Raw genomic sequence first — 22,024 nt, 5'->3', positions numbered from 1 at the left:
TTATACAGCTGCAATGTGTACAAAACTGAGGGAACATTTTAATACATCTCGAAGCATTTAACAATTATGCCATCCCATTACGTGAAAAGAGAAATCTGTTTTGTGGATGAAGGTAGGCAGCTTCAAACAACCACTAGAAACAGACTGGAAAATTACCATTGTTTGGAATAGATTTTAGATGACCAAAAGAAGGCGGCCTGTATCTTACACCAAGAATTCCTTTACCATTCTGGTGGATTATTTCTTTACTTTCGCTTTCTTATAGGCTATATAATGCTTCAATAGATCTCTGTTATTCAAAAAGTACTGGAAATGAAGATAGTATAACAGGAGTCACATAACTATAGCCATAATGTAATAGTCACGACTGCAGCCAGACAGCCAGTTCTGGCTTTGACTACAATGGCAATTTATTCCATATAGTTAGGAGAAGAGTCTTAGAATTTTCAAAACTGTTTTTGATGGTACAAGTAAATACCCTTATTTTTGATGATATATATTTTTGCATTTCAGTAGAAGGCAAAAAACATTAATTTACTTTCTAGTGATGGGGACCTTCTGCCTGCCCTTTCTGACAGATTTGCACCTTTTCTGTTGTTGATACAAATGATCTGCTGTAGCAGAGCTTCAGTGCAGAGATCCAAGCCCTTTATTCCTGTCTGAAAAGATAATATAGTGTTTGCAAGGTCATACATACTCTCCAACCAAAACTGAGTAAGACTGTGTCCTTTTTTCAGTGATCTTTCCTAGTCTACCTTCTAAAAACATTCTGATCAAATGCTTCTTCCTCTGTATTTAACTCTGAAATTCTCTTTGCTAAGCATTACTCTGGTTTTGGCACTGTTTAAATTGGCATTCACAGTTTTCTGCAGAACTGTTCTGTTCCATCATTCTCTGGTTTTGATCTGAATGAAGACTCCTGGCGCTGGTTAGTGAGCATAGTGGTGTAGAAGGAAATGCAGCCTGCCTCAAAATAGATGTCACTCTCTTCTCAAAGAACTTCTTTATTCTTTCTCATTTATACATGAAAAAAGTCTGATATAAGGATAGTAAAGCAGCCATGCATGGCAGATCAAAATTCAGATAGGCCCATAGTGTTAAGCTTTTTTCAGTAAAGTGCCTGACATACTTAATATATTCTAGACAAACTCCCTTAGTTCACACTTGGAAGGTCCACTTGGCAACCATTTGTTTTTGTAACCTTAAACTGTCTTCTGTGCTGAAACTACTAGGTCAGAAATTCCCTTAATGTTTTAGCCAGAGTTTATTAGGATGGCTTTTACATATTCAGTCTTGATAGAGGAAAAAAACTGTGGATCAGATGCTTCGTATGAGATAAACTGAGAGATATTACTGGAGAAAGGATAACAGATAATACTTGTTTTGTATCACATGTAGAAAAGTCAGTTCTGAGTAGAGACGGCAGCTACTTGATGGTTATTAACAGGTTCCTAATTTTGTCACAATGGCTATCCAGATCAAAGGAATTTACTTCTTGCATAGTATGTGTCATCATGACCTGTAGCAATTCACCATAGGAGCCAACAGTCAGAATGGTGTTTTAGTAAGTTTCATGGGCAGCTCCACCATATCCAACAATCAGTAAGTCTTCTGAAATTTGTGTGCTAATTCTATTGTCTTGTCCATAAAACACTACCTATAATGTTGAAGACTTTTATACATAGCTGTTTGTATATCAGCAAAGAGGTATTCTAGGTAATGAGACAAATCTTTCAGTAATTAGGGAGAAATCTAGGGAACCTAGAAAGGGACTAATCAAGACTTTTATAACTTTCATAGCTTAAGTATACTCATTCATTGAATGAGTAGGGAATTTCTATCACATAATTTTCTACCTTGTACTCAGGATGCATCATTCAAGAGTATGGCCAGTATCTGTTTAAAATTTCTCTTATCACTCTCCCACTTGCATCCAGGATCAGGTTAAGTTTGGCCTCAGCATAATGACACAGTAATGTGGGCAAACATTTTAAGATCTATTTTTAGATATATTTTTAGATTATCGTTTTCTCCATTGCCTTCCAAATTTGCAAATGCAAACACTATAAATGTTTTCATTGCTTTCATCAATCGATGACATGCTAAAGCTCTTTTTGTAGGCATGGTTTATATATTTTCTTTTTCTGTTATTTGGATTTTTGTTTGGATGCTTTCAAACAAGCAAGCAAACAAACAAACAAAAAAACCCAAAAACAAACAAGCAAAAAACAACAACCAAAACTATTAGTTGTGCTTGAATTTGTGGATAGGATTCATTTTCCTTTTTCTTCTTTGATGGTGATCTGACTCGTCACCAAACTAGAATTACAGAACTATTACCCACTGAAATAAGTGAGACTCATAAATGTATCTGACCAAGCAGAAGGACTGGAAAATATTAGAGCTTTATCTCACGTGAACTGAGTTAGAACTCAAATGCAAGGTGAAATTCAAAGCAAAATATAGACAACTCAATGTCTGAATTTGTGATACAGAGCTTAAAAGAAAAAATCGTAATTCGTGGTTACATTATACATCAATTTCAGTGCCTTCAAAGTTTACTCGTTCAATATGTCTGTAGGTCTTTTATGCATTAAATATGTAAAGACATTCAGTAGCTAACGTTAGCAAAGCGAAATAGCCCAAAATAAATAGTTTTTCTGTAAACGAAGAAACTTTTATTGGTATTGATTCAGGGTCAGATACATCATGCTTTTGAAAATCAGCTGATGTCTGGAGAGCTTTTTATCTGAATGATTTTCCCTTTAAGTTTGTGTCTGAGAAGCTCAGACGTTGAAGATATAGCAAAAGAGAACTATCTGGTTAAATAAGCGATAATTTTTGCATGCAGCCTGACTTGGCAGCAACTTTTTTAATGTACTTTACTTATCTTCATTGGCATCCTTTTTTTTTTTTTTTCTGCTTTATTCTCTTCATTAGTTATCACATCTCTAATCCTATTTTGCACAAAGAGCTAGAGGTAAGGAAAAAGAAAGCACCAGCAAAATTCATGGTTGAAAAGATTTTTGGAAGGAGGCCCATGATGGCCCAGTTGCACAAGGGTTTTTCTGTCTTTCAAACTGGGGCTTTTTTGTAGACCCAAAGTGCTATTTTAGGTACTTCTCTGTAAGGGAATGTTAAGAGCAGAAAGACTTTTTTTTAAAAAAAAGTTATTTCTTTTTTTCTCTTGGATGTGGTCACTTATTAATGGAAAAGTAAATGAATGAATGGAAATGCAATCCATACTTTTGTGATGACTACAAGCACATTTCCAACTTCAAAAATTTATTAATTTTGTCAATACTATATTTAAACAAATCCTTTTATATAACGTATGATAACAAAACTTTCTGCACTGTGTTCCAAGTATTTTATTATTTTTTCATGCAAAATACAGAAAAATGTATTTGTTATCTTGAGCTGGGTGCTCCCAAAAAATCTAGTCACATCCTGAGGTTGTATTAATGCATTTAAACTTCTTGAATTTATGAACAAACAATATATTCTCTTCCTGGCAGCCAGTTCCAGTACCTCACCACTCTCTCTGTAAAGAATTTCCCCCTGATGTCCAACCTAAATCTCCCCTCCCTCAACTTAAAACCGTTTCCCCTCGTCCTGCAGTTATCTACCCTTTCAAAGAGTTGATTCCCTCCTGTTTGTAGGCTCCCCTCAGGTACTGAAAGGCTGCAATGAGGTCACCCTGCAGCCTTCTTTTCTCCAGGCTGAACAAGCCCAGCTCCCTCAGCCTGTCCTCATAGGGGAGGTGCTCCAGTCCCCCGATCATCTTTGTGGCCCTCCTCTGGACCCTCTCCAACAGCTCCCTGTCTTTCTTGTACTGGGGGCTCCACACTTGGACGCAGTATTCCAGATGGGGCCTCACAAGAGCAGAGTAAAGGGGAACAATCACCTCCCTGTCCCTTCTGGCCACCCCTCTTTTGATGGAGCCCAGGATACCATTTGCCTTCCAAGTCACAAGGGCACACTGCTGGCTCATATTAAGTTTTTCATCTATCAAGACCCCCAGGTCCTTCTCCACAGGGCTGCTCTCAAGGACCGCTCCTTCCAGTCTGTAGGGATGCCTGGGATTCCTCTGGTCCAAATGCAGAACTCTGCACTTTGCCGTGTTGAACCTCATCAGGTTCACCCGGGCCCACCTTTCTAGTCTCTCGAGGTCCCTCTGAATGGCATCCCTTCCTTCTACCGTGTCGACCGCACCACTCAGAGGTTTGGCCTCTTCTCCCAGGCAACAAACAGGACCAGAGGAAATGGCCACAAGTTGTACCAGAGGAGATTTAGGTTAGACATAAGGAAGAACTTTTTCTCTCAAAGAGTTGGTCAGGCACTGGAATGGCCTGCCCACGAAGGTGGGGGAGTCGCCATCCCTGGCATTGTTCAAGAGGCGTCTGGATGAGGAGCTACGAGATATGGGTTAGTAGCTCATGGTAGCAATGGTAATGAGAGGATGGTTGGACTGGATGTTCTTGTGAGTCATTTCCAAGCTTGTGATTCTATGAGTGTATGATTCTATGAACTCTTTAACTTCAGTGGCTAGTAATCTGAACTGTGCTGGAACCACTTGTCTGGGGTGATATTTTCCTGTGACTTCTCCTTTGCTCTTCCCAGCTACTACAAAGCAAGGAATTCGCAAGATGTCAGCCCTGATTACTTTCTGCAGTCCTGTCAAGCAGCTGTTTCATAAAATCGAAAGTTAGTGAAATCTTAACAGTGCAATAAATTAAAATCTTCTGAGGGTCATGTTCTGTACATACTTTGTTCCATAGGAGCCATAAACTATAGCTGAACAGGTCAGTCAGCATGTGTTTTTGTGCTGAAAGCTGCAGCTAGGACTCTCAATCCCCTCTCTAGGACTCTTCAGTGTTATTCTTCTGTAAATCAGGCTGCTCGTTGTCAGGGCATGTGAGTACAGCCTAGACATTACTTTTGTTACAATCCCTTTGGACAGCAAGTCTTCCTCACTAGTCAGTCAGTGCATTCTAATACACAAAGTATTGAAAGTAATGTGTGAAGAAGTAAAAAATGCTGCTGTCTGCAAAGTCATGATGGTTTGAAGTCTACAGAATGGAACAAACTCAGCATTAGGGTTTGATATGGCCAGTAAAAACCTTTCTACCCCAATGGTACCCTCGGATACATTAAAAAGATCATGGCCAGCAAGTAAAGGGAAGTGATCTTCCCCCTCTACTCTGCCCTGGTGTGGCCACATTTAGAATACTATGACCAGTTCTGAGCCCCAGTTCAAAAAAGACAGGGATCTCCTAGAAGTAGTGCAGCAGAGATGATAAAGAGTCTGGAGCATCTCCCATGTGAGGGAAGGCTGAGTGACTTGGGTCTGTTCAGCCTGGGAAAAAGAAGACTGAAGGGGAATCTAATAAATGTTAATAGATATCTAAAAGGAGGTGGGAGGCAAATGGATGATGCCAGGCTCTTCTTGGTGGTGTGTAGTGCTAGGAGTAATGGCCTAAAACTTGAGCATAGGCAGTTCCATACTAACATGCAGAAGATCTTTATGACAAGGATGATGGAGCAGTGGAGAGGTTGTGGAGTCTCCTTCTCTGGATATTCAAGACCCTTCTGGATGCCTATGTGCGCAACGTATTGTAGAGAACCTGCATTAGCAGGGGCATTGGTCTCAATGAACTCTTGAGAGTCCTTTCAACCCCTGCAGTTCTGTGATTCTGATTCTGAAGTAATGCTTCTTAAATTATTATAGGCTTGTAAATCTACTTTTGTCATTGTTTACAAAAATGCAGTACGTAAATGGTGAACTATTGCAGTTAATAGTTTTTGATGTCTAAAAGCTATGCAAAGTAAACACAGCAATTTAAGGTAAAGCAAATTGAGTTATTCGGGAAGATCAGACATTTAAGGCAGAATCTTTATCTTGAGGAAGTTTCTTTGTTCCCTGTTGACAGAAAAATGCTATTTAGATGAACAGCAAATATGTGAGCAGTGCTCTACAATCAATCTCTAGAGTATTATGAATTCCACGAAGAAGCATTTGATACAAAACCATTTAGATATTTTATTACTTCTTTCAAAGATTAATACAAAAAGTTCTAGCATTTTGGACTTTTGGAGCACATCTTGTCCGTTTGCTTTTTTTTATAGGAAGGTGTCTTCAATTGATTTGTCTGTTTAAAAGAAAAATCCCCAGGAAATATTTAAAAAATACCAAATTGAAAATTGCAAAAAAATGAATACAGTATTTTGTATATATACACTTTGAGAGAAAATGTCAAGTGTATCTGTTTAACTGAGCTAAGTCTTAGAAAAGCCAATTGGAATGTAGTTCCCCAGCTGTCTATATTCCTTTGAAAATCAGACAGAGAAGCACACTATCCTGCAAGGATCTGCAGAGTAAACTATCCTGCAGCTATCCATACTATGCAGAGCATACTATCCTGCAGAGTCTTTACATTTCATAAGATTCTGTTTCATGGCAGAACTGTGCGGAATGAAATCTCATATGGAATATAGTTGGCTACCAAGTTATCAATAGTGGAGCGCTGTCATACTATCATAAGCATCATTCTTTCCCAAATTGCCTACTTAAGAAATTTTTTTTTTCTTTTTTTTTTTTTAGTCATTTATTCATTGTTGTAATGAGTTAAGTTTACTAGTGGTAATTTCTTGGTAATGTTGCTGTAAGCTTTACAGTACAGGAGTTTTCAGCTGGAAAAATGGATTTTTCATGGAAGTGAGGTATTTTGCAGAGGCATATTGACACTGGTTAAATCCTATGAAAAGAGATAAAAGCATTCAAGCAACACCCCATTTTTGGATTTGATACTATTAAATGTTCCAACTGACTGTTCTGGCCTGAAAGGGTTAGTCTATAATTATTATTTTTTTTAGGTAAGGAATTAGTCATGCAGGTGTCAGGAATATTTGACTGATTTTATTTCTGGTAAAGATACTTGCTATGTCTTAGCAAGTTAAAGGACAGACACTTTCTGAAGCAGCCTGTGATGTGCTCAGCAGGAAAATTATAAAATTATAAAAATTATAAAATTATAAAATTATAACTATTTTCCAAAACCTAATCTGGTGATTTTATTCTAGCAGGAGTGTGTGCTCCTGTACATATGGCTGAATCTATGAATTACAAAAGTGGTGTGTGCTTTGAACTGTTTATCAATTTAATTTCAACTTTCATTAAGAATGTGAATTATAATTTCAGTTTAAGTGATATGTATTGGCCAATTGGTAGCAGGATATATACATTTTGATTTGATTTTTTTTTTTTTGTTCTGTCTGTAAAGGAATCAAGACCCTGATGACCTCATCAAAGTGAATCCACAGTCTTTCACAAGCAACAAGGAGTAAGTCTTCAAAGCTTTTCAGGTCCTGCTTTTCTAAGGCAGTACTAGTTTGTAATAACATGAATGTCAGTAAAGGTAATGTTGCTAATCTCTAAAATGTTTCTAGATCAGTAAGTGGCATTCTTTATACAGGATGACATTAATATAAACATAAAAATGCAGATGAATTAATTGGTGCATGCACTGTCAGCTGAGCAAATGTTATGTATGGCAAGCTTCCATACATACCCAACGTGCTTTCTCAATAATCTATTACAGAAATATATTAATATAGTTAGGGAAGGTGCATTGGTGCATTGAACAAAATATTGTATAAATCACGGATTATAAGTATTGCATGTAACAAAGCATTTCAGTCAGCCAAGGGAAGTGAGCCATGAATAGCAGCTTGAACCTACAATTTCAAATGGCGTGTCAGTTCACTTTGTTTCAGGCCAATTTTCTTCTTGTCTGTAATCAGTCCTTCGACATACAGAAAGAGAACTGCTAGTGCTAGAAGAGCTATATAATGTACTGTGCTATTAAGTGCTATGTAGCCTTTTTCACATCTTACACTAGAATTGTGCGATAACTTCAAGAAAGAGCACATAAATGTTGCCAAGATGTAATCATCCATTTTATAATAGACAATCTTGTCTATATGTAGACATACATATAAATTTGTATAATTTGTATACAGTTTAGTACTAAACTGTAGGTTGAATATGACTTTTTTTTTTCTTTTTTGCAAATATTAATTTACAGAGAATGTATTAGGACAGAGTCAAGACATTGAAGCACTGCTTAATTCTGGAAGACATCCAGAGCTGTAAAATCAATAAGTTCATTCTGGATTAAAGTGTCCAACTCAGTTATCAGCTTCAAAGAGCTAAAGCACCTTTTTCTTTTGCTCTCTTCCTCTACCTAAAAAAAGTTAGGATTTACTGCAGTGTTACAGTGCTTTTCATAGCTCATCATTTCCTCTAGTTAGGCGAACCAATATAAAGTCAGTTTAAAGAAATTATTATGCTTTACCTCTTTCCAGCTAGAGAGAATATTCTAACAGTTGTATTTGTTTGTTGTTTCAGAGTAAAAGATCTTGAGGATTTTACTGAAATAAATGCTGCTTCTCAGAAAAATAAGAGGCAAGACTGTCATCTTTCCCTTACATACTTCTAAAATCTCTTTGGTTAGATAATTATACTAATAGGCTCTCTTCTGTAAAGGTAATGATAGAAGTCAAAATTAACACTTGAATTTGAACTAATTACTTAAAATTCCTCATTAAATATGGGATGGTAAATATAAATAATTCAGTGTGGAAAAAACTTAGTTCTTGATTTTATCTTATACGAACTTAAACAGTGTGTGACCATGTTTTTTGATTACAGACCACTTAATATGAAATGTTGTTATCACATCAGCTGTTTCACAGCCAATGAGTTAGTAGTTACTAGTACGAATGTTTTCATAAGGTCCTAGAGAATATATGGAGACTTAAACTATAGTAAGACAACAGTGCTGGATATAACTGCAAAGCAAATAACACGTTTTGGCAACCATCATGCTGGTGCCTGTACTAAGTATAATCATATTACCAAGCTAAAATGACATAATTATATAGTCTTCTTAGAAGATGTAAACAGACTCTTCAGCTGTAGCATGGCAAGATGATGAGATGTAAGGGTCATAAATAAAAATGAGAGATTCAGATATTATATAAGGAGGAGGTCCAGCAGTGGAGATTGGGTAAAGAGGCTATGCTACTTCTGTCCTTGGAAGTTTTCAGGGGTCAATTGCAAAAAGTCCTGAGTGAGCTGGTCGGACCTCAGAGCTTTAGAGACCTCCCAAGGACCTTTACAACCTGACTGTACAGTCCTATGATGCAGGAGAGACACGGACATACTGCAAATAGTCCAACAGAGGATTACCAAGATGATCAAGAGATTGAAGCATTTATCCTCTGGAGAGAGGCTGAGAAAGCTGGGACTGTTCAGCCTGGGAAAGAGGAGTCTTGGGAGACTGTATCAACTACTTTAAATATACCTGAGAGGAGGATGCGGAGAAGGCAGAGCCAGGCTCTTTTCAGTGGTGCAATGAGAAGATGCAGTGGGCACTAACTGTGACACAAGAGATTTCATCTGAACACCAGGAAGCACTTTTGTGCCATTTGGGTGATGGAGCACTGGCACAGGTTTCTCAGAGAGGGATGCCCAGAAATGGAGAAGCTTATTGTGGGGTCTTCTCCTTGGATATCTTCAAAAGCCACCTGGATCTGGGCCTGGGCACCTTACACTGGGTGGCCCTTCTTGAGTAGGGGGTAGGACCAGATGGCCCTGCCAGCCTTAGCCTTCCTGTGATTCTGTATGTGATTTTTTGAGTAGCATATCATATCTCTGTAGTGACACAGTGGAGAGAAACAGAAAAATACTGTAGTTAGAACTGATAACTTTTGATTCGTTACTAAAGATTTGTAGAAATTGTAGTATACACTCAGTATAATCAGGAACTTCCCTTGTTAAATGTATACACTTTTTTTTCTTCTTCAACATACAAAATTCAATACAAGTAATATGCTTAAAATTAATCAAATAACTTGATTAATTCTGAGGTGTTTCTAACTTTCACAGAGATGAGGACCTTGGTGATCATATGGAAGTGAAGTCTCCTGATGACCAAAGTAGAAAAAGGTGAGACCCAGTTCATAGTTCTCTCTAAAATTTAAAGACCACATAGCAAGAGCTGTAGTTGTTCAGCATGGTGTCTGAAAATACTAATACCTAATGTAAATAAGCTGAATGTGCATAACTTGTGTAAGATATGAATATTATTCATAAAATGTGCCAAATTAATTAAATATAGCAGCATAACTGCATGTATTAGCAAAGCAACATAAGCAAACGTATTCATAGCTTAAAAAAATCACTGATGCTAGCTTGTCAACTAATGTGAAGGCAGCATTATGTTATCAGGTACCATTCATGTGGTATTTTTGTAGTCTTCCATTTAGTTGTATATATAAATGATGAGGAAAAACTTAGCTATCTGAATACAGAAGTACTTCTGCTTTTTTTTTAATATACGTATTTTTATCCTAGCAGTTCCAGTTGACAGACTAGAGGAACATAACACTGAATATGTAAAGTGAATGAGTTTCTCTTTTAGTTCTGAAAAGTAGCCTGCCAGATTAATACTAAAGCACAATAGAGGGTGCTGCTTCATACAGCATGCTATGCATATAAAACAGCGACCAGCACTGAATGAGGTTCATTTAGCAAAGCTTTAGACCTTGGCAAATACATTGAAATAAATCAAAATGCAGACCAAACATCCAGAGTTAAGGCTTATAATCATCAAATTGTTTCAGAATATAACATTTGACAAACTAAACAAGAGTAGCCTTTTGTCTGAGCTGCTTTGTAAAATTGTCAAGAAAATTATTAGCACTTATTACTTAAATCCTATAATTTATCTGACAAGGTTTATTCCTGTTTGGTGGCATATTATCTTTACTGAATGGAAAATTGCAGAAGACAAGGTTTGTTCTGCTTGAATCATAATCCTGCTTCTTGAAATACGAGTCTGTGTATCTGTTTAGCTCATGATTACTGATGAAAACATTAGTCAAGTATTTATATGTATGTATGTATATATATACAAATAAAATATTAAATTTCTGAGCTGAAACTAAAGTACAGTAAAAACAAGAATAAAATATTGTGGAATGTTGCTAAGAACATGCAGAATATTATCAACCATTGAAACTCTACTGTACAGCTGAAAATCTCGGTGGGTACTTTGAGGAAACTAAGGTTCAGTTAAGTTAGGTGAAGTTTCTGATATGTATTTATTTACTAGCATAAACTGAGGGCTTAAAATTACAGATCTGTGTTTCTGTTGTTTTCCACAAGCAACAATTTAACAACAGTAGGAAAACAATAGATTTCTTTAACTGCTGTCACTAACATAAACTTCTCCATTTATGGGCATAAGTGTAAGTGAAGGCTGTGTAGCTGAAAAGGACTTTTATAAATACTGCTTTCTTGTTACATTTCTTTTTTTTTTTTTTTTAGCCTAACTAAGCAAATATATGAAAATCCTCTAAGTGCTTCAAATAATGTCCCAGAAGTAACCTACCACAGTGACAGCAGAAGAAAGAGCAGGTACAGTGGACAATTAATTGAGAATCATTACATTTAAAGTGCTATTTCTTGCAAAAAAGAAAAAAAAAAAAAAAAGAGAAACCATCTTTATGCAAGAAATTTCAGGGATATTTGAAAACCTCACACTGGTCTCTGATATAATGCCAGCTGCCTTTCAAATTTTTCTTGCCCAAGTAGAAGCCCACAAAGCAAACCTTCAGTGCACAGAGTGGGCAAGACTAGGTTTACCTTGTGTAGCGCTAGAGATGTGACTGAGGCATGAAATTTAGGAGAGTTGTTAAGCCAAAATTCTTACATAAACAATAGAGCAAAGGTATTCCAGTATGTTACTTGAATGCTAAATGCACCATGCTGTAAGAGAGCTTATTTCTTTCCAAGGCTGTAAGGAAAAAATTACATTATTCACTGAGTTGGCTACTGAAGTTCCTAAAGCTGCATGGGATGAATCTGAGCCCTTGTGTCATCTCTTAACCCAAACATTATTGCTGTGACCTGGGTTTCTGACTTTTTAATCAGGTATAAATTATTTTTAAAACCATTTCTCCTTCTCTATTTGGACTCTGTCACTCAAAGCATTCAATTCTGAGTGGGAAAAAAAATGCGTTATAGGGATATGTAATAGAACTGGCTAAAAACCATGTCTCTTGGTAAGAGGAAATCATTGCATGTTTATCTGAGGAAGTATTTTGTGACAAGCAAATCCAGGCTTGTATTATTATTAAATGGCAAGAATATTATTATGTTCTGTAAAATATAAAATATTTATCATTTACATTTCTCACTATCTGTGCAATTTTAATAGATTTCTGGTGTTGCATAGTATAAAATAAAACAAATGCACTAAAAAGACAGGTAAGTGTAAAGTCTATATCTGGGCTGTATGATACCCCACACATGCATGTTGTCAGTCTGTTACACTTGACCTGAAAAGACATTCTGCAAGCACACATAAGTATAAAAAAAATCACAGCATTACTGAATAGTATGCAAGATTGATATGAAACATAACAATTATGTTAATTTATCATTATTGTTGTAACTACATTAAATTTCTGCACCTTGAGTACTGTGTTCAGTTTTGGGCCCCTCTCTACAAGAAAGATTTCAAGGCCTGGTGTGTATCCAGAGAAGGGCAATGAAGCTGGTGAGGGGTCTGGAGCGCAGGTTTTAGGAGGAGTGGCTGATGGAGCTGAGATTGTTCAGTCTGGAGAAGAGGAGGCTCAGGGGAGACCTTATTGCTCTCCACAACTACCTGAAGGGAGGCTGTGGTGGGGTGGGGGTTGACCTCTTCTCACATGTAACTGGTGATAGGACTAGAAGGAATGGCCTCAAGTTGCACCAGGGTAGATTCAGGTTGGATGTTAGGAGAAACGTTCTCTACAAAAGAGTAGTCAGGCTCTGGAATGGGCTGCCCAGGGAAGTGGTTGAGTCACCATCCCTGGAGATGTTCATGAAATGTTTAAATGTAGTACAGAGGGACATGGTTTAGTGGGAAATACTGGTGATACAGGGATGGTTGGACTGGATGATCTTAGAATTCTTTTCCAACCTTGGTGATTTTATGATTCCATGAATTTCCATATACCTTATGAATTTCTGGAAGAATGAGGGTAATTAAATCAGTACAGAAATGTTCAAAGCATGTATGACAAGATGGCTTGTTCAGCTGTCATATAGTTGCTCATCCCTTCCATGCCAAACAAAACTGACAGTTAAGTAACCAGGAAAAAAAAGGAAAAATTAACTGCTCTGGAAGCTAAATTCAGTTATGGCAGGCAATGCAAATCATACATGAAACAGCCTGTATTACAAGGACCCTTAATCTACTTCTAGGGACATATTGTAATTTTGTTTGGCTATTTGACAGTTGGACAGAGGACTAGTGAAAGAAGACAAAAATTGCAAAAATGCAGAATGTCACCATTTCATAGTAAGTATAATATAGGCTGAGATATGAGCACAGGCGAAGCCAGTATTATAGTGTAGATTTCACTCAGTAGCCTTGTGGAGTTCATTTCGAAACACTAAAGAATCATACAGCACGTGAACACAGTGTAGGGATACTTTATCCAAGTTACACTTTCTTATTTATTATATGTTTCTTGATGAAAGCAAAAAAAGAACTCATAACTAAATGGGCTTTTTTTAAAAAACAGTGTTACATTTGTTTAATTTCCATATGATCAGTGTAGTGAAGCCTTTTACAATAAAAAGTAGCTTTTCATAATTTTTATGTATTTACTGCCTTGCAGAAATTCATCACGTCATACTTATGATGAAAATATAACTGGAAATACAATCAAAACTGTTTACTCTACTTCTGATCAGTAAGTACACATTAATAATATTATGCAGTATCAAAGGGCACAGATGTTTTACGTAAGCTTTTCAGATGTTCAAACAAAAGAGAGTAGTGGAAGTCATCATTAGGCTAGTCATACAGCTTTTCATACAGCACTCCCTTTCAGTGGGATCTTGTCTTCAAATCATTACTACGGTTTGGCAGCCTAATATTATGTAGGCTTGTTGGAGCTGGCATATAAAACATCTAGAAACAATAGCAAGGGCCTTAAGTGGTAGAGTTGGATTTGTGATTCTGTAGGTTTCTAACTGCTGGCTACTTTCCCTGCAAAATTTCATTCCTTTTTGAAAACAGTGTTTATGTGACCAAGTTTAGGTCCAGATGTGGGAGAATACGTTCACATGATAATGCTGATTAAAAATTTCATGTTTTCACACCAGTAAATATTTTCCCAAGCATAGAAGAATATTTGTTCAAATCAGTAATATCTCTTGGGAAGAAAAAAAAAAAAAAAAAGTGCACACTGTTTTCAGTTCAGATAATTTGGATATTTCCATTACTTGGAAATACATAGAATCATAAATACATACATCATTGTATCCTTTTCAACGTAAGTATAAGAAACTCTGGGGATGATTAAGAAATGAGTACAATGTTTTATCATTGACTGGAAAGGAGAAGGACCAGTTAATTTTATAATACAAAAGCAGCACTAACAGTTGCACCTAGATAATACATAGACTGATGACTTACAAGGATGCAAAAAAAATGGAGAAAATATTTAAAAACATTGATGTTGTTATAAATAGTAGGTGAGATGTCTTATATATATGTCCTATATAGCTGCCTTTAAAATACACACAATGCACTAAGATTTTCTCCTTGAGATTGCTCTTTTTCTGACAGCTGATGTTGTATTATATACACAGGAGTATAATTGGGAAAGATATATGTACATACTGCAGGAAGCCTTTGGGCATAGAGGCCAAAATGATCTTAGATGCCTTGCAAATTTGCTGTCATTCAACTTGCTTCAAGGTAAGAAGATTTCACCTATTACTATGAAATAAAATTTAAATGTAATACCTACATTATATTACACATCTAATGAGTGAATATTTCGGCCTTAGGCCTGGGAAATGAGGAAGGCTTGCACACTAAAGGAGAAGATTAATCTAGGAAGTACTCGTCTCTAGTCTTTCTCTTTCCTCCCCAGTCTTTTCCCTCTCCCTCTCCTTGCCTCTCCTTTCTTTCTCTTGCAACCACCAGAAGGATAAAGGATACAGCAGGACATATCCTGAATGTCATTCATATTTATAAGCCTTCAGTTATACAGACTTCCAGACTGATACACTGAATTATATCCTATTTACAGTTTAATCATACTGTAAAATCTTATTCTACTTCTTTTCTATGAAGTTTTGTGAATTTTCTTGGTTAAAGACATACTCAAAGGCACTAGTAAGAAGAATTTACATAAGTAACAGAGTTGAAATCACTTTCCCATTGGGATCAAAATATCAGCTAAAATTTTGTTGCTATGGAGAGTTCCTGTTGTATAATAAAATAATCTTAATTCTGCTTGCATCTCCACATATGATTTGTTGTTGTAACAAAAATTACTCGTTAGCATAGATCACTTTCTGCCCAGTCTACCATAGTTTCTGTTTCTCAGAGCTATTCCTTTATCCAGCTGTTGCATGAAAAGTCACCCAAACCTGAATAGTGAGCACTAGCAATGCAATTTCATCTCCGGCAATCACTATGTAATAGTTTCTCAAAATTGTTATTACAAATACGAACTCTGGTTTGCTTCCATTCTTTTTAGATGGATGAACCCACATAAAGAGGAATTATTTTTGAATGCAGTTAGGATTGATAACTTCTTCTGTTTTTATCGACTGAATTATTTTTTTGAATATTTAAGCTTACTGATTAGGTGATAACCTTTTTGATACATATTCCCAATTGGCAATGTGTTTGCCCAGCAAAAGTCAGCTTAAGTTTTCTGTAACTACACATTTATGAAAGTATTTGCAGAAAATTAAACAACTAAGTCTGGTCTGGGGATCAAAATTCTGTTCTGTAGATAGAATGACAGTATTTCTTGCTACACTCAATGTATGCTCTCCTTGTGACTTTGGGAAGTCAGTCTTTGTGTTTATCTGTGCAGTTTAATACATGAAACAAGGAAAATACTTCTGTATCTCAGAAATTAGCTTTTTCTTATATTTGTTAAAGAAGTCTCTGGATTCTTCAATAATGGGAAATATATATAATGGTTAAGGTAAAGTATTATAAAAGGTTTGAAAGAGAAAGTTCAGATTCCTTGAGTTCTACTCTGAGTTGGATGTTTAAGTCTTATTGTGTTTCCTTTACTCAGTGAAAACAGAAGTTGATCTTGAAATGGTGAATCATCTTGTTTTAGAATCAAATTTTAAGTTAAGATAGAAATTACCCTCTGGAAAGTCAGGGGAAGGGGAGAAGTTAGTGATGATAAATAGAACCTAGGGAACCAGCCAAGATTCAGATATCTGACTTTTAGAGGTCTGAAAATTTTATTTTTAGATTTACAGTTTATTTCATGTAAATACTTTTTTTTTTTTTAAGTTAATATTTCATGATACTACAGTACTCACAAATGCTGTTCTGGTCTGGGTATGTTTGCTTTATGAAAGAGTATGCTGGAAATGAATAGTAGCGAAGGGCTTTATTTTATTTTTTGTTTTTACTTTCACTTGCACTTTGAAGTGTGAAGTATGCAAAAGACCACTGGAAGATCTGAAAGCAGGAGACAGTGTTTGGATTTACAGACAAACTGTGCATTGTGAGCCTTGCTACTCCAAAATTAAGGGTAAGATGCAAGATGTAGTATATTGAACAAAGGAAAAAAACGTAAGGAACATTCAGAAAACTTCAGTATATTACAACAAGGCTGTTGCTTTTGATTATATCAGTGTATGCAAACCTTTTCAAAGTATGCCCACAAAAAAGAGAAATTAAAAAATCTATTAAATTATAATGAAAATATTATACTGACTGACATTCTTTACTTTGTGAGGAGGATAATGAGTAAACAAATATGCAAGGTGGTAAAGAACAAAGCTTTGATTTCATTAACTTCTCTAGAAGTTGTTAGACTTTAAGTCTTCTTTGTTCATGGCAATTATTAATTCATAATACTATAAAACAGTACTTCTATACCAAATAAAGAGAAACTTAAACCTAGATGAAATGTTGTAATAAGCTAGTGTTGCCCTATGGACTTTTTTGAGATAAGATCACGTAAACTGAAATTAATCAATTTGTGTTGTTAAAGAACAGTGTTGTTAAGCCATTGCAAAATTTGATGGGAAGAGTGAATTTTACAATTAATCATATTTAAAAAATAAGGCATTGTGACTGTTATAAAACTGTAGAAAGAAATACCAGAAGTATGCATATTGTGTTATAAATGTATATACCGTATTTCAGCAAGTGAAAAGAAGTGATAACCAGACTCCAATTGATTTTCTAAGAAAAAAAAGAAGACCTAAAGTTTTACTTGTATGACATTTAGAGACTGTTTGGCATCTCTAATCATTTTTTTCTCTCTTGCAGAAAAATGGATCTACTAATTTTGACATACAGAAAGTAAGACAAAGAAGTTCCACTTGTGTTTAAATAAGTGTATTGACCTGTTACTTCAAACACTGAGGAACACAATCAATTTTTATTTCTAGAAATAAGTGCCCTACTGCATGATTCTCACAGGAATGAATTCCATCAGGATTGAGATGCCTTTTCATACACACATTCCAGAAAGCAAAACAAGATATCTATTGTTCAGTATATTCATCAGATCTGTGAAACTGCTAAACTGTATGTAAAACTAATGATAATTTATTGAAATGTTCTGAATAGGACATACTTCTGAGTAGGACATACTTACACATCAGTTCTGAAAGCCGTTTATTCTTTTTATTGCAACAAATAAGAAACTATTACCTTTGTCAAGCATGAAAGGTATTAATCTCATCTATAACTAGCCATCTAGAAGTCAGTTATTCAGTTTAAACTACTAGTTTCATATAGAGTGAGGTGGGTTCTTCATGCTTTGAAGACAGATATGAATCTCCAGAGGAAGATTCTTCCCAGATAACTTAAATGATAATTTTAAGATAGAACAAGGATACTTGGAGAATACATCTCTCTTTATTAACGGCAGAGGCTTTATAAACAAAAAAAATGTTACTTATCACAGTAGTATCCCACTCCATGTCTTTAATCCTGGTAACAATTTTATTACCAGTTGAATTTTTTTTTAAGAAGTGCACACTTCATAGTTGCCATGAAGTCACAGAATACGTACTTTGCCAGACATTATGTTGTATTTGTCTTTCTTACTCTATTAAGCTGCCTGTCTAAATATCTGGGATGGATTAATCTCTTCTAAATGTAAACATCTTTGGTGAGGAAGTAGATAATTTTAGGAAGTGGTTGGTCAGATTGAAAGCATCTATTTTATGATGAGGTTAGCCATGTTACGAACAGATGTTTTACTTTCCACTGCTTACAAAGGAACCTGGGGTAAATAGTTTCTATCTCTAGACACTGACATCATGACAGATGACCTCCTTCTCTTGAGCCTACATTGAAAGCTTTTTATTTTTGGACGGTGTATATCTGTTGAAGTACAGAAACTGAAATTACTTCATTCTCTGTTATGTTTCTGCAACACTTAATTGTTATGTGCCTTAATTGCCTAAAATAATTATTTCAGTGGTTTATTGGAAAAACAAAGACATCAACTGCTCTTCTATGCTTTGAGGTGTTTTAGATCACAATATTCAGAACCGATTTTCCTCCCTTACCCCTCTGCTGAAGAGGACTTCTTAGGTATGATTGTGACAGAGTTGAGTGCTTGGAAGCTGCTGGACCTGACCAGAGCTTAGAAAACTGAAAAGTGCCAAATCCATAGATTAATGTTAGACTGTTGAATGTCTGTCACTAGCAAATTTCCTCTCCTTGTTTGCACTTGCTCTAGTAGAGACAGGAGGTAAGAATTTCTGTATGATTTAAACTGTTGGGCCTTTAACTGAATATGATGCAGTCTGTTTGGCCTAGTGTAAAGAGTGTACATACTGTTGTATGAAAAAGAGTCATGTAACAGTAGATAATTTGTTTAATTATTTTTATGAAAAATGATTATGAATTAATGGCAGTAGCTTTAGAAAATCTATTATCTGTTCTCTATTATTTCTTTTTCTGTTGTGTGCCCATTGCTGATGACATGCTTTAGTTAAATTATTATCAATATTACCCTGTGCTTTACTGGTGTAATGAGACTTGCAAAACTGGTGGAGAAAATCCATAGAGGAGTTTTAATATTGGGTGACAAATTTGGTCCTGTTCAGAGACCAACAGTTATTCCTAAGGCTGAATTACAATGGAAGTTGCTGGATATTCACCTGAGACAACACATTAGAATCCAGTACATTCTAGTGTTTGAGAAACCAGGAGAAAACTCGGGATCCAAATATCTGCTACTTAAATGCTCACTGACAGAGAAGTAGCAATACAGAAACAATAAATAATAATTCTGTGCTCATTAATTCATCCTTGCTGAACAGCGCTGGCTATTTTGCAATGTGGATTGATTTTTATTTTTTTTTTAATTATCATATGTTGTAATTTTCCTGAAAAGAAACACTGGTTTTGTGATGTGTGATATTTACCATATAAAAGCACAGATAGCAGTACTCATTAAAAAAATCAAATTAACATCTCAATAGTGATGTATCAAAACTGAATTGTTTTTTGTCCTTTTTGCATATCATTAGCATGTGGCGTTTTATTTCTCTTTGACTGGTACTTCCATGAAACTATCAAAACGAGCAGTTTGCTGACAGCTGTTTTAATGAATGTGTTATCTTCAATAATGCTTTAAATTAGACTGAAAAGCTGTATTGAGAGGTGATGTACTAAATTATGTGGGATTTTGTGATTCATCAGGCCCATTTTCTCAATGTGTAATGGATACTTTCTTTTGTAAATCTTGGGCATAGCTCTACAGGGGAAAAATTCATTCATGCATATACATAGTAGATGGCATCAAGACTACTGATATTTATAAGTAGGAAGAGCATCACAAGAACTGTTTCACTGTTGTACTGTATTCTGCTGTATCTATGTAGGTTCTTACAGAACACTCAGTCTTTGCTTGAAGCAAAGTGACAAGTACGTTAATATTGTCTTCTAGTCTTTTTCCGCTTGTAATAAATGTCTCTATGAGTTTGACAAGACAGTCTCTTTTACTTTGTAGAGTCTCACTAGCTTATGAAAATGTGGTCAACTGCAAACGGTCCTTGCTTTTATTCAGTAGGACAGCTCTCTGTATTTCTCCTTGATATGGAGATGCGTGTCATGTTGGAAGTTTTACATGTTCAGTGTGTATCTCCTTAAACCTGTATGAGTCACTTACACACTTTCTTCTCTTGATATTTTAAAAATCCTATTATTTAGGATAAAATATACCAGTTTTCCTTGTTGTTTTTGCTTTAGGATCATGGTTGCTTGTTGTTCACAGTAACTACTGATACCCTAGGAGACAGTTCTAGCTTCCAGTCAAATAAGTATCAGACTGCAAGAGAGAAATGTAGCCTTCTTTTCTCCCTTCTGTTGCACCAGATCACCTCATTTTTCTTTACCCCAGCTTAACAGCAGAGACACACTTCTTTCCATAAAGACAGTGGATAAAGACACCTAATACCTAGATAGGTTTGATATGCCAAAGCCTGAAATTGTTAACTAAAAAATGTTTTGTTTAATTACGTAACTGATGAATGGTCCTAGAGGTCTTAAGGCTATTTTAAGGCTATCTCCTCCTTTGACTTTGAAGTCTTCAAAGTGTTTTGCCTGGCCTAAGCAACTCAGTTCTTATCTCCCACATCAGTAAAATGAAGATTTAAGAAACACTCCATGCATTTTATTTATCTGCAGATATTCTCAAAGCACATTTGCTAGTATCAGACACCCTCAAAACTCTCATCTTTTAAAATCATGGAGATAGTAATGTTCTCTTTCAATAGAGCACTGCCCAGATAGTAGAAGGGACATGATTAATTTATCCCCCAGCATTACCTATGTTTTAATCAGATGGTTTAATACTCTGGTATGTGAAATAAAGTATGTCCCCATTCATGTTTTTTGCCATGTTCCATGACTTGTGCAGGGTGAATTCTCACAGCCTGTGGACCACAGGTTATCTGCACAGGCTGCACACTCGGTATCTGTATGCCTATTGAACCCTCAGGAATTACTATTGAGTAGAAAATACAGAAAAAATCCCAGAAGCAAAGAGAACATCCTGGAATTTCTTTGAGTCATCAGAGTGGTCTAATTCATAATTAAAAGTGGTCTTTATGATTCTCTGTTTATCCCTGTTAACATCACCCTCCCTTCTAGTACTATTAGAGGAGCTGGGTGCACTCAGCTTTGGCTGGAGCAGGACAGTGAGGGAGTTTGAGGTAGTGAGTTTCATTTGAGAGTACTAAAAATGACTTCAGAGGATGATCTCTTTTAAGCTTTGGTGTATTCTTTGCCTTTTTTTTGCCTCTGAACTCTGCTGAATGGGAACTAATTCCCTCTGTCTGTGCAGTGCTCAGCATAGTGGCCTGGGTGGTACTTCTGCACCTGTGGATATGGCTCAAGGAAAACAGAGTTCACCTCCCTTTCCAAGAAAGCTACCTATAATTTACTGCTTTTCAGGAGGTTTTATACCTGTGTGAGATATAAATTGTCTTACCTGTGCCAAGACTTAAAACATCTTGGTTTTGGCCCATTAGAATCAATATCTGAGTATAATCATGCCAAAAGCTCTTGTCTGAGTCTTGGCATTGCTGTGTAGTCTTCATACATCTGTTTAGTACTCTCAGACAGCTGTTACAGTAAAAGCAATGGCAGCCTACATTTTAAAACTACATACTCTGAAAAGAAAAAAAAAAAAAGAAGAGAAAGAAGAAAAGAATGGTCATTTCTGAAAAGAAAATGTTTTTTCTAGCTCTCATGATATTTTTCCTAAGGAAATAAATACTAGAGGAATGAATACTAGTGTTCACATGTCTTAATACCCAAAACTAGCAGAAAAGGGGGAAAGGACTAAGAAAAAGAAAGTATTGTGCAAAGAAGCCAATTAAGGGCAAGTAGAGTTGGTGATTTTGAAACTGGGGATAGGAATTTAAAAGTAATAGTGTTGC

The 22,024-nt window shown here is 35.9% G+C and overlaps 1 protein-coding gene across 5 annotated transcripts in view; it reads left to right on the top strand.

Moving 5' to 3' along the window:
* The window catches only part of SCEL (sciellin), a 52,364-nt gene extending 31,892 nt beyond the window's left edge, over positions 1 to 20,472 (top strand). For 2 of the 5 annotated variants that reach the window (XM_090130392.1, XM_090130424.1), the window contains 8 exons: positions 7,284 to 7,343; positions 8,411 to 8,467; positions 9,953 to 10,012; positions 11,396 to 11,485; positions 13,738 to 13,812; positions 14,717 to 14,825; positions 16,539 to 16,641; positions 17,388 to 20,471. In XM_090130392.1, coding sequence (XP_089986518.1) covers positions 7,284 to 7,343; positions 8,411 to 8,467; positions 9,953 to 10,012; positions 11,396 to 11,485; positions 13,738 to 13,812; positions 14,717 to 14,825; positions 16,539 to 16,641; positions 17,388 to 17,404 — 571 coding nt within the window. In that variant the 3' untranslated portion in view covers positions 17,405 to 20,471. Of the gene's footprint in view, positions 1 to 7,283; positions 7,344 to 8,410; positions 8,468 to 9,952; positions 10,013 to 11,395; positions 11,486 to 13,737; positions 13,813 to 14,716; positions 14,826 to 16,538; positions 16,642 to 17,387 lie in introns of all 5 variants that reach the window. The other 3 variants (XM_090130401.1, XM_090130410.1, XM_031609831.2) reach the window with 3 other exon arrangements.
* Positions 20,473 to 22,024: the final 1,552 nt, after the last annotated feature.

This window comes from Phasianus colchicus, chromosome 1 (assembly GCF_987193195.1).
Source record: "Phasianus colchicus chromosome 1, bPhaCol1.hap1.1, whole genome shotgun sequence".
Classification (NCBI taxonomy): Eukaryota; Metazoa; Chordata; class Aves; order Galliformes; family Phasianidae; genus Phasianus; species Phasianus colchicus.
Note: the sequence above shows the minus strand (reverse complement) of the source record. Positions and strands in the feature narration are given on the sequence as shown.